This window comes from Pteronotus mesoamericanus, unplaced genomic scaffold (assembly GCF_021234165.1).
Source record: "Pteronotus mesoamericanus isolate MK-2021 breed Mesoamerican mustached bat unplaced genomic scaffold, CSHL_Meso_final contig_94, whole genome shotgun sequence".
Taxonomy (NCBI): domain Eukaryota; kingdom Metazoa; phylum Chordata; class Mammalia; order Chiroptera; family Mormoopidae; genus Pteronotus; species Pteronotus mesoamericanus.
In genome coordinates, this window is record NW_026555285.1 from 29952162 (window position 1) to 29965426 (window position 13265).

A 13265-nucleotide genomic window follows, 5' to 3' on the forward strand; every position below is an offset into this window, starting at 1 on the left:
CTGCTTAATAATCAGACACCAGTGCTCAAAAATATTGAGATTTCTTCCATTTACTCACCCAGTCTTCCAGCCAGACAATATAGTACAATGTTAAGTGCAGACATAACCTCAGAAAGGCCCCATTCTAACCTGTTAGTCCTTCCTCTCTCCACATTGTTTCTCAAAGTAAAGCAAGACATTTTCTACCATACACCTTGCATGTCCCTAGAAATCCTGAAATAGATTCAAGTTCAGTCAAATCACACAGCTTTCTTCCAGACACACACAAACATCAGCAATCAGACAGTTAGGCCTGAGTTATCATTCATTTTGACAGATAAATCCAGAATGTCTCTGCCATTCCATTTCTCCTGCATAAGGCTGTCAGAACAAAATGCTGCCTCTTGGGCTCCTTCCTGCGAAGACCATCTTTTCCGGTCAGAGCCAGAGTGTGAGGCTGGAGAAGGAACTGAGGAGCACAGCTGGAGACCTGTCCTCTTCTTTACTTCTCCCAAACTGTCATCCTGGGCCCCCATATGGACTCTTGGGTGGGGAGGACACTTGGGGACACAGATTCCTATGCCGGGGTTTCCTCAGTCTTCAATAGAACTCTCGAGCTCCAAGGAAGGAATCATTGCTACGTGCTGCAAGGTGGTTTCGATACAGGACTCCGGCAAGTCAGCAGGCATTCGCGGACCTTCTCCGGCTTTATTTAAGGCTCGCGCCCTCAAAACTTCTGTGCCTTACAGGTCACCAGAGACCAGACCTCGTGTCAGACTTTGCGTCCTTCTCTCTCCTTCTCGCCTTAGTCACCCCCCACCCTTCTGACCACCCTCATCTTTACACGTTCTCTCTGCCCTGACTCATTCCCAAGTTGCTTCTCTCAGTACAGCCAACATGACAAGCATTGGTAACTTGAGCAAACTTGTAGACGAAGCGACGTAAATGAACCTGAAAAGAGCTTGCTGACCCAAGGACGTCTCCAGTCAGTGGCATGACAGCCATTGAAGGAACAAATTCTGCCGTCAGAATATGCAGTATTTGAGCCCCCAAATGCCACCACTTTGTAAGTATATTTTTCTCATTTATAAACTAAAGATAAGGTGTATTTTCCTTCACAGAAATATTGCAGAAGTTAGATAATTCATGTAAAATGCATTAATATAGCAAATTATCAATAGTGGTCACTTTCTTTGTTAGTTATTATTATTATTGTCTGGATAAGAGCTTCTGGAATAGTGAAATTATGTGAGTGAAGACAATGGAATAGTAAAATAATGTTAATGTAGATCATAAGCTGTTGGGATACGTGGGCTTGGTTCTCAATATAATGTGTATTATTTCATATGTAATATATTTTGTCAACTGCTCTAGTATACAGCTCCAGGAAGTACTGTCCACATTACAATCTTGTAAATAGTGTTCCTGAATTACAAGATGCGATAGCGCCATTGCATTCATGGCCTGAATTTTAACATATCTACGATAAAGTATAATATGCTATATATAATTTATATTATATATGGCACATAGCATATATTTATGATAAAAGGTAAAGACTAGCGTCCTCTCACAATTTACAAAGTATCACTCAGATTTTTTTTCATAAAAACGGTGCATTTGTCAAATGAGGACTGACTTGGAACTAATGGGGAGACATTTCTGTGGTCCTACTATCTGGCAAAATACCTCACCCACACTAGGCCATCAAGAAACATAAAATGCTAAATAAAATCACACCTACCTCTCAACTTACCCAAATCGACATGCATGTTTTTTAAAACAAGTTTAGCTTTTTTTTTAAATATGCATAATCCTTTCTGGGGGTCCTGAGACCAAGATGAACAGATTATTAGACACCCACTCAAGAGAGGCCAAATGTGTCATCTTAGGGGTCATCAGATCCTGGGGAGAAAGAAGAGCTCATGAAGGGTGTTCTGCGAAGGATAAATCTGATGAGATTTGTTTCAGGAAGGCCCCTCCGCCTGAGGCCTGAGGCAAGGAGCTGTGCAGGTAAGAGCTGAGCAGCCAGATGCCCGGATGCCCGTCGGCTTCCTTTGGCCCGCCCTCTGGTGCCACACTCCCCTTGAAGGTGGGGTTGCAGCAAGGGAAATCGGTTCTGTAGTGTGGAGCACCGAAAACCTGACATTGTGCCGAATGCCGTGAGCAGACTGGGGGCGGATAGGCTAGTAGAGAGACCGGCCTTCCACTTCCAACATCCCCACTCAGTGTCCCCTCTATTGCTTTGTTCTCGCACTTCCATCCGATTCCCTTTCTATCCGAGCTCCCTCCCCTTTGACTGAGACATTCTTGCCACCTCCTGCTTGCATTTCTTACACAGCAAAACCAAAACCAATTGGGGGCAGTCTCAGTTTAACCCACCAGAGTGAGGATACGAACTAAGGTAGCTGCAGCAGCAATGGGGGAAATGGGCAACTATTTTGCAGACAAAATTAGCAGAGTTTGGTGACTGACTATGTATCAGAGAGAGACAAGTCTAGGCTGACTTGCCACGGCCCAAGATCCGGCTTTTGCTCGTTTTTCATCAAGAGTTTGACTGCAGTTGCCTAACCGCAGTCTCCCAGTCCCTAGTTTCTTTCCAAACATATGAAATGGCTTGGGACAAATCTGGCCATATCCTTCTCCAGGTTACTAGCTTTATTTTAATGGTTCCCACTTCTCTCTAGGTGGAGTGCAAACTCCTGCATGAGGTCTGCTAAGAATTCCTTGTAGGTCAGGAGACCTGTTTCTCACCACTCGCCCACGGGAGCACGAACTATTCTTCAGGGATGATTTATGATTTCAGAAACACGCCATCATCTCTCACTCACCTACTGTTTAATGCAACCTGCTCAGCTTCACCTGGCCCTTCTAGGCTCAGGTCAAGCATCACTTCCTCACTTTGCATACCTGTTATAGTATAAACTCTCCTGTTTTCTAATTATCCCCTTGCAAATGGACCAGAAGCTCAATGAGGTCAAAGACGGTACCCTCTCCACCTCTCAACACTAGGCATTGGGCCTGGTTTACAAAAATGTGATTTACTGAATGAATAAATTACAGCGGTGGAACCGAGACTCAGATCTAAAACTTCCCACCTTAAACCCACTGCTTTTCTCAACATATCACAGCTAGGGCGGATGACACACTGTGGTAGAGGACTACACACTTCAGAGGACAGGTTTCCTATCCTTAATCTAGCACAGTGGGGAAAAAATGGTGAAACGGTGATAAAATGCATTAAGTTAGCATGTATATTAGGAGACCATACTACGTAAGCCTACAATGACACTCAAAATGTTTAGCCACTATATGGAGTGCAAAGTATTTAGAAGTTTTAGTCCTAAAGTTAGCAAGAAGATACAGTATCCTTTTATTAGATTACAAACACAGCTGGGAATATTCTGAAGATACATATTTTATATAAACACATTCATATCACATCCACAAAATAAGTGCCTTAATTCTTATTTGGGAGCTGACCCAAGCTAAAAATGTACTGTCTGCCTCTCTCTTGCTATTTATGAGGGGGCACAGACAGCAGAAGGGGTAGAATGCAAATCTGTCCATGTGCTTGTCTTTTTCTGTTTATATTCATCAGCCAAAGTCTCCACGGGAAAGAAGTTTAAAATTGGTAGCCAAAAATGTACCTTCATAAATGTTTCTGAAAATTATCTTTGATATCTCTGATTAAAAAGGATTATCAGTGAACCAATTTTAAGTAGCAACAATCCAATCCATGCAGATTTTGCAAGAACTCTAACCAAGAGCTTCTTCTCTCCTATTACAAAAAAAAGTAAGACAAATAAGCCAAGGAAACTGTAGCAATGTATTTATTGGAAATGAACTAGACATTACATATACCCCATGAAGATGTAACAATGCATGAAGCATAACTGATGCAACATTTACAAAATCAGGAAAGAAAAGGAAATTCATTTTCAAAAGAAATATTGTATCCAAGACACCTCAACCTCTGAACCCCATAATATAACTCATAATATTGCCTCTGAACATCCAGAATAAAATTAACTTTAAACTGATCTGAAAAGTTTCTTTTCCCAACTTGAAGAGTCCTTGGCTACTTTCCGTGCATCACGCACATCAGGTAATTTTCACCACTAGAAAAAAATGAAAATAAAAAAACCTCTCCTACAAAGAGAGTCATTTTGGGGATATCCAAGCAATAAATCAGTTGGTGGCCCCAACTGAATGGGGTACCTAGAATCAGCATTTTCTAGGACCTAGAAATTACATGAACCTGACTAACAAGACTTCATTTTCTTTTAAGAAAACTGCCTGGGTTAGAGGGCCTGTTGATTTGTAACAAGAATCATTGCAGTTACACCGAATAACGGGGCAGAGGGAGAGAGCAGATGCTTATCATCTGCTCATCAAGGTTTTCCAAAACCTTCAGAGCTCGACTCTCCTCCTCTAGGACACAGCGTAGCTTGTGTAAAACAAACTCCCTTCGGAAAAAATTATCCCAGATAATCCACCTGTGCTCATGTTAGGACTGCCCAAAGCAGCGATGATAAACATTGTTTTGGAAAGGCAAAAGCGCCGCATCCAGTTGCAGAGGCGCCATCCCAGAACCACCCGTGACCCGGAGCCCCACATGCGCACCGTGAACTTACCCTCCCTCCCACACACCTGCCACGCGAGAATGCCTTCCGCTGCGCTGTCTGTGGCTGCGAAGCTGGGGGCCCAACCCAAACGCAGAGACTTCTGCGTTAGAAGGGCCCGGTGCCACGTTCCCCGTCCCTCCCAACAAATTTCAACCATTGGTTTGAACATTTCACAGTTCTCATAAATTTTCACATTGAAGGGGAAGATGATTATGAGCTCATTACATTCTATCAACCGTCCGCAAAAAAGTATCTGAACGCAGCATATCATCTTTAAAAAACTAACCCTAATTGCATTCCTTTATCCTTCATTTAAGGTAGGTAAGAGCTCCTATGTTTTGGAGGGAAAATGGCAAATCCTTGTTACCAATGTGGCACCAAGGAAAGGGGAGGCACATGGAGGAGTAATTTAAATAGAAAGGAAAAAAAACTGAATGGGTCAATTTAGGTCCTAAATTAAAATTCTGAGGCCTGATATTAAATTACAATGCTGGGCTAATTTGCTAAAAAATTAGCAACATTCTCTTTCACCTTGAGCTGGGTGGGCAGACTTGGCCACAATGTCTTGCTCCTCCAAATGCATGTAGGCCCACAGGCCCGTTGGCACAAAGCAGGCGGGGAAAAGGCCCATCTTCCTGAAAGAACCGCAGACGCGTGACTGACAGTCATTTTCCTCAGGTGTACAATGTCAATAGGCTTTAAGACACACACATAGATTTACGCAAATGTTTCCGTCTCTCTGCTATTGAGTGAAACATGCTGTTCTTTGGAGAAGAAAAATACATTCATTTTTGTCAAGTATATTTCAATATACAAAGATTCTCTAGCTTTGTTTCATGACCAAGGTGAAATGATTTCACATGTGTTAAGGGACATTTCATTTTCAACTGCCCTTTGGTGTGGATTTCATGAAGTTTTGATTTAAAAAAAAAAAAATTGTTCTAAATCTACATTTACTCTTTTTACCCGAAAGCAAGAATTCTTGATGTCCATATTATGTATGTACATAGTCAACAGCAATAACAAAAATGAGTCTGCCTATGCACAATGGCTTAGGGTTGGCACCCTCTGCAGGTAGCGCCGGGGCGCGGACCAGGCTCAGCACCAGCCCCGAGGGCTCCGCCGCAGCGGCGGCCCGCGCTGGGCCAGCAGCACGCAGATCCTCTCCTCCCGTCGCGTTCTCCGGCGCGTCCTGCTGGGCGGCACTGCCTCGGTTACGACTTGCTTCCAGTCTTGGCTTTGTTGTTAGGGTTGCAGTTCATCTCCCGCAGCAGCGATTCGCAGTCGGCGACAACATCGGCGGGCAGCAGCTTCCGGATGTGCTCCACTGTCTTCTGATAGGCCATTTTCTCCTGTTCCAGGGTCCGGATTAAAGATTTCATCTTGGTCTCTCTGGTCAAAAGATTTTCCAGGTTGGATTCCAACGCCTGGATTTTAGCATGAGCTACCTATTGGGGGGTGGGGGGAGGGGGAGAAAACAAAAATCCTCCAATCAAAAATTTGAAGACTATGCTTCTAAATTGTAGCAGCAGCCAGACCTTATGTGTATTAAGCAATCATATCATTTGGCTTAATAAAATAACATGTAAATACTCGGAAACCTTCCATGAAATGGAGATGTACAGGTTTCTCAAAAATGAAAGTACAGTACGAACAAAATACCTCTCATTTTACTGAACACACCAAAAATGCAGCCTTAAGTCATTGTCCCAGGTGGTGAGGGGCCTCCCCCCGACCCACACACACGAGTGCTCCCTGGGATAAGGGCATCTGGTGGAGAAGCAGGAGATTCCCGACAATGCCTTGAGGGGCCAAAGAGGCCTTCCACTTCTAACTGGAGAGGCAGGGTTTTCTGAACACAAGGCTAGGATCCTGTCAGTTTTTTGGGGTGTGGGGGGTACCCGTGTAACTGGAGAACCGAGACATGATGACAACACTGAACTGTTGATGAAAGAGTTTGTAACCATTAATAAAAATCATTATACTATAAAGCAAGTTCAAACACACCTCCCTCATAAAGAAATACTCAATTAACCACCATTGAAATATCCATGTAATAATGAACAATTGCCCAACTGTTTTTTTTTAAACAAGATCGGCTTTTTTTTTTTTTTAATAAGAGAAGGCATAACATTTTCTATGGGCCAGAGCTAATGTAAAATGAAGTAAAAGAAGTTATTGTTCCTGTTCTTGGGGGGCAATTACTCTAGGATTCCCTCATTTCTGAGCTCTCTCTCTCTCCTAGCTGGGCCAGAGGATCCACCACAGAGAAGCAGGTGGTTATGTGCTCTAGGATGGGAACAGGTGCAGGGCTGGGAAGTGAGGGATAAGCAGGAGCCAAGGAAGCGCTGACTCAGAACTCTCCTCCCCAGCCCTCCCAGTGGGTTCGCCTTCTAACCTTCCCCTCCAGCCCTCAGGGCTTTGAATACACAGCGCACATTCTATAATTTGCAGATGTGAAATATTAATTTCTATTAAATTGCTTATTGTACTTTAAGTGTGCATTTGTTGATAAATAAATATATACTGTTTTATATTCCCTAATAATCGTCAACTTGACAGCAGGGATTGTGTATTACATGTTTTCATTCCATTCTCTCAAACGTGTCTCCTTTTTTTCCATTTCTGTGAGTTTTACTCTAGACAATTGTCATCATCTGCAATCGGATTTGGGCAAATGATTTCTAGCTGGTCTCCCTACCTTTTCTCCCCATTCTAATCTATCCTCATCTATCCTCATCTAAGTTTCCAGGCCAGTCTTTCTAAAGTACGGCTCAAACACTTGGAGACATTTCCCTTTCAACAGAAGGAAAGCTCCTCCGCTTCACGCTGCGAGTCACCCACAGCTCTGCCTCCACCGCGTTCACCCCGCCGCTGCCCACCACAATCGCACACCGATGCCAGGCCTCCTCGGTCCCGCCAACCCCCTGCCGCTCACTAGCTCGGTTCTACCAGCAACCACCCCGAGTCGGCTTAGCCCCAGGGTCCCCGCGCTCCCAATTTCCCATGCGCAGCCCCTTCTTCCTTGAATTTAACCAAATACAGGCTGGGGCAAAAGTTTAAAGTTGTGAGCACCCAAAACACAGTTTATTCTTGTATTACTAATTATTGCATTATTTTCCATACACATGACTGCAAACCTACTTTTGCCCTAGCCTGTATATGCAACACCCATTAGATATTTAACCAGATTCTACTCTGACTGGCCATTTAACTCTTTTGTCAGTATAGATTTCCTCTCCCAAGTGGCACTTAAATTGACACGTGCTGGCCTGTCCACAGCGACGGTTCAATCCACGTCTCACCCCGAGCATTCCCAGGAGAGCTCTGCACAGGCAGGAGGCATTCAAGTGCTCTTTTGGTCCCATCTTTATCTCTTTACCTGTAGTTTTTCCAGGAGGTCCATGTTTTGTCTTTTCAGCTGGCTGTTGGCCCTCTCCAGCTTCTCCATCGGCTCACTGTACTCACAGGCATTTGGAGATTCCTGAAGCTCATCCTGCAGCACGTGATATTCCACCTCATAGGCATGTAGCTGTTTAGAAATATCCATCTCAAAAACCTGCCATGAAAACACCACAGGTCAGCCTAGCCTTCAGTAAGTACAAGAAGAGGCAGTCTGTGTATCGGGTGTATTTCACAGAGATTTCCAAATACTTATTAATAAGCAACAGTATGACACACAGGAAGAATAACCAGTGTGACTATCAATGTACGGACAAATAGATTATTGATATGCAATGAAACATTCTCATAATGAGGCCAAGACACTACAAATTAATGTTCAAAGGCATTTTGTAACCCAAATATACATAATCTAATAACTATCTCCCCAAATGTAGCACACCAGATAGACAACACTAGTTACTGAGTAACTACTATGTATGTCAGAGATCATCTGTGCTGATTAGTAAGTAAAATTGCATTGAGTATTTCTATTATAATGAGACCCAAATCCCTTCTCATTATTTGTCAATGGGGCAGAAAGGTCTTCTACTAAATATTTTGACCCATTTGCTAATCCATGTGAGCCTCTTCGGAGACACCTACATATCCTACCACACAGAGAACCTTTAAAATCATACACCCCGAGCTGTAGGGTTTAATGGGGGTTGCCTCTGCTCGCCCACATTGCCACCAAATAAGAAGACAGGCTGTTTTACATTTGGAGAATAGGAAACCCACCCTTAGTTTAAACTTGTGAGGGAGGGTGAAGCAGCAACTGTCACATAAATAATGATGTCTACACTAATGCTATGGAGAAAAAGAATCCATGAAGAATCTGACTTACGCTACTACAATTAGATATACTCCAATCTTAGAATTTAAATGAGATTTCTAGACAATCTTGTTATACCTTCCAAACACATACCACTTTTTCCCTACTAGTGTGTATGGGCACAATGGACTATTACACAATCATTAAAATGATGGTATAGATCTACAGGTATTGGCATAAAAATGTCTAATACTTTACAAGTATTTTAATTAAAAAACCAGGTTATACAATAGCATATGCAATAGCATATATATGGTATGATTTCATTTATGTGAAAATATATCCCTATTTATATATGTGTATATTAGCAAAGAGAAATGTCTAAAAGGAGGTTTAAAATGTTTTAAATCTCAAGGTATCAAAGGTGAAGGGAATAAGATGTACAAATTGGGAGTTATAAAAGAGTGTAAAGTACAACATAGAAAATATAGTCAATAATGTTTTTAATAACGGTTATGGTTCCAGTTGGGAACTAGATGTATCAGGGGAATCACTTGCTAAGTTATATAAATGTCTAACCACTGTATACCTGAAACTAATACCTCTGTATAATATTACATGTCAACTGTAATTGAAAAATATAAAAAATTTAATCTCAAGGTATCAAGATTTGTAGTTACTTTTATTTTCTTGTGTTTTTCTGCACTGTTTGCATTTTTTTACAGTGACCATAAATAAAGCTTATCAAAGTCTGCTTTAATATCAACAGTCTTTTCCATGGTTAATCAGCTCTAATTATTAGAAAAGTCTTCCTAATATCAAGTCCAAATCTACCTGCCTATAAATTCTATCCATTAGTCCTAATATTAACCTCTAAAGCCAGGTAGTTCCCTCATTATTTTGAAATCAAGTACCACCAACCACTCTCTAAAATCACAATCTGACTGCTTGCCAGTCCAAAATGATGTTTCTGAGGAATAAACAAATACATAAAAGTGTGAAAAAAGCTATAGTTTTCAGCTTAACATTTTAGCAAGGAAAAACTGTTCATAGATATTTACAGAATAATCTGTGGTTTAGATTCCATGTAAGAGAAAACTTTACATGAAATAATATAATGAGTTCATGTTCTCACGTGAATTCCAGTATATAAACATTTTCAACCTAATTGGCTACATTTGCCCCTGTAAACAATATGAAAAAGTGAAAAGATCATTATTGTTGTCCCCATTTTGTAAGGGAGGAAGTTAAGATTCAGGAAGGTTGTAGTTCACCCAAAGTCACACAGCTAGTAGGTAGTAGGGCACCAGGATAAGATCTCAAACCCCTCTGTCCTGCTCTAAATTCTCCCTTTTATCTGCCATCCCAAGTGCTGCCAGGAAAGGGGTGTCCTTTATCAATACTCACAGAGGATAATAGCCTTATTTACAAATAATAGTCCTAAGCTTTTTCATGTCATCTGAGCAGCATCACAATAAAACAACTACCTGGACCCTGTGAAAAGCAGGCATTTGACCCACACCCATCCTCTGCCCTCATCCATTTTTCAGGACCCTGGGAGGCACACCTGGTTTCCCTGAACTCCCCCACACTTCCAGTCAGTATGGCCAGCGGAGGGGTCAGGGGGAGGTCCAAGGGGCCGCAGCAGAAGGTTGGGTGTGCCTTGCCCCCGCCCCCGCCCCTCTCGCCTGCCTCACCAACACCCTGCAGAGATCCCTCCGCCGCAGTGCCTGCACCTGCTGGGCCGGTAACGCGGGCACAGCTCCCCCTGCCCGCTCAGCACCATGGTGTGAGCATCCTCCCTCTGCTACTAGGTCCTGGGCGCCTGCACAAGGCTTTTTGGTTCCCTGCACACCACTCTGTAAAGCTCCCTTCATTTGACTCGTTAAGGGCAGACTCCGCTTCCTGCAAGGGACCCTGATTGCTACAAAGTCTCTTCAATTAAGCCTCACAAAACCCCGGCAATCAGTATCGTCCCATTTTGGAGGAGTGAATATTCGGTTTCAGAAGATTAGCTGTGCAAGCCAAATAACTAATAAAAGAGCTAGAAGGTGATGCAAACACCATACTATCTAATCCCAAAGTCTATGCTCTTGCCACATGTACTCCTTATATTTTTAATCAGAATTTAAACTAAGGCAAATACAAGTGGGCCTCATTTTAATTTGCTCTTCCTAACTCTATAGATCCTACCTTCAGTCTTACCATTGGTCTAAAATGAAATATTCCTGAAAACTCATTATGTAGCACCGAACCAGTTTTCCTGTGCACAGCCACATAGAAAATGTCAACATAGGAATTTCACAACTTGTCTCATTTTTAAGTAAAATACATCTGATTAAATAAAAAACCAAAAACCTGTCAAGCAAACCTACACCTTTATGCTGAAACAGTTAATATATAATTATATATTAATATATAACATAAACATATCATTTTAGTATCATTTAAATCATACCTGGGTGATAATTTTTTCCATTTCAGATGTATTCATATCAGGTAGTGTGTTTTTAAGAAATTCAACAATATTTTCAAAGTTTTCACATTCCATTATAAGTGTTTCTTGGCTGCTCAGTAGGCTAAGTGCAACCTTAAATATAACTTCAGTTCCCTGAAGAAAAATAATATCTAAAAAAAGAGATACAGTTTTTATCATTAAAATTATGGATCCACTACTGTAAACAGCATGCTGTTGATGCTAATAGTTTTTTGTGTGTGTTTTTATTGTGGTTACTGTTTTTAATTACTGCAGCAGAACCACCAAACATTTTGCAAAAGAAAACTGGTCAAAATCACCCAAATCCAAACACAAAAAAATACGGCTAAAACAAACAATGTTCATTCTTCTTCCTAGAAGGTATCATTAAAATATCATCCTTAAATAATTAGCTCTATAAAGAATATATTAAAATGTGCAGCTATATTGTGAATTCAGCAACTGTGGTTTCCAGAGCACAAAACTAAAATGCGAAGTACTATATATAAATAGAGCAAATGATTTGTTTGATCTTGATAACATGTATTTGTGAAACCACAGTTTGACACCAACTGCAAAAGGAAATAGCCATAGGAAGTTGTAGCTATAAAATAAGCTTAGCAACAGGCAAACACAAGGGTTTAAAAAATGAGACTGATATCTTAAGCCATATTGAAAAAAATCATGTATTTCTTTTAGGCCATTTACAATTTATAAACTAGACATACTTATTTATGTCAATAAAAGTTGCATGAATAGAAGTTATGCTGAAGTAGTTTGGTAGCACGAAAATCAGAGAAGTCAAATCAGCAGCACATAAAGAAGGCGCAGCATCAAAAGCATCCTGTTCCCTCTGCAGTCTTTAAAAAGAGAACTGCGAAACAATTACTTCAAGCCTGGTCATCTCCCTGCTCATGCATCATTCCCCTTCTTGGAGTCTCTATCCTTCACTAAATTCAAAGAGAAGGGTTGAGCAGCTATGGCAGAGTCGACAGCATCATTCATACAGGTTCTCATAGCAAAAACAGAGTTCTTTCTTAAATTCTGATATCAAGCTTCCAAGGATAAGTCAAAGAGATGCCCCGAAACATCATAATATCCTTATATATAAAATCTATAGAAGACCTACTAATAAGACCCCAAGCTGCAGAGAAAACGTCCCTGGAGAACAGCTATCACGTGCATTCAATAAAGGAGAGAAATTTGATGGACGTTTGATCCCGGGCATCTTGAATTTACTCTTTTGCTTCACTCTGTCTATAGAGCGTATTGTTGCTAATAGAGTGTTTCACTTTTTAAACCACAGCCCCCAATACGAAAGACACAGGACATTGTAATCTGGTATGGATATACATATTACACAAATACCTTAAAACCTGAAGTTTCTCCAAACATTTCCCTTATTATTTGCCAAAACTCTCTGATATTTTCACAGTATTCTATACATTTCATTTTTTTTCTAATGTGGGTAATAACCTCCAATTGGGCCAATACAATGTGACAAAAAGCGCCCAGTTAGCAAAAGCACAGTTAATAAACATTGGCTACTTGCACCCAGGATGCCAGAGAGAGGAGCAGAACACCACCACTGTGGGAGCCACGCCTGAGGCCATCAAGTCCCTAGCCAACTCTAGAACACGCTTCTATTCAGGAGCTGCTGATTAAAAATTGTCTGCTTTTTAAATAACGAACTTAAGACAAACCTAACTATAGACTTGGGAAAAGATCTAAGGGCCCCCGGAGGGAGCACATCATGTCATACTCCCCTCGTCTTCCCGGTGCCCGGCACTGGGATGGAGCCAGACAGGGGCCACCCGCGTGCCCAGGCCCTGCTGCCCGAGCCCAGTGCTCTCCCCGGGGCCTCCGTTGGGGAGACGGGCGCCACCACGGCACGGGCAAGGGAGGAGAGGCGCTTAAGCAAGGGATGTCGGTTACCTTGTTAACAACAAAAGGTCAGAGTAAGAGG

General features: G+C 41.8%; 1 protein-coding gene across 4 annotated transcripts in view; it reads right to left on the minus strand.

The window, feature by feature from the left end:
- Window positions 1-3805: 3805 nt before the first annotated feature.
- Window positions 3806-13265, minus strand: part of TBC1D4 (TBC1 domain family member 4) — a 182297-nt gene continuing 172837 nt past the window's right edge. For all 4 annotated transcript variants that reach the window (XM_054586434.1, XM_054586435.1, XM_054586433.1 and 1 more), the window contains 3 exons: window positions 11282-11451; window positions 7990-8166; window positions 3806-6055 (listed from right to left, as the gene is read on the minus strand). In XM_054586434.1, the coding sequence (XP_054442409.1) occupies window positions 5822-6055; window positions 7990-8166; window positions 11282-11451 (581 nt within the window). In that variant the 3' untranslated portion in view covers window positions 3806-5821. The remainder of the gene's footprint in view (window positions 6056-7989; window positions 8167-11281; window positions 11452-13265) is intronic.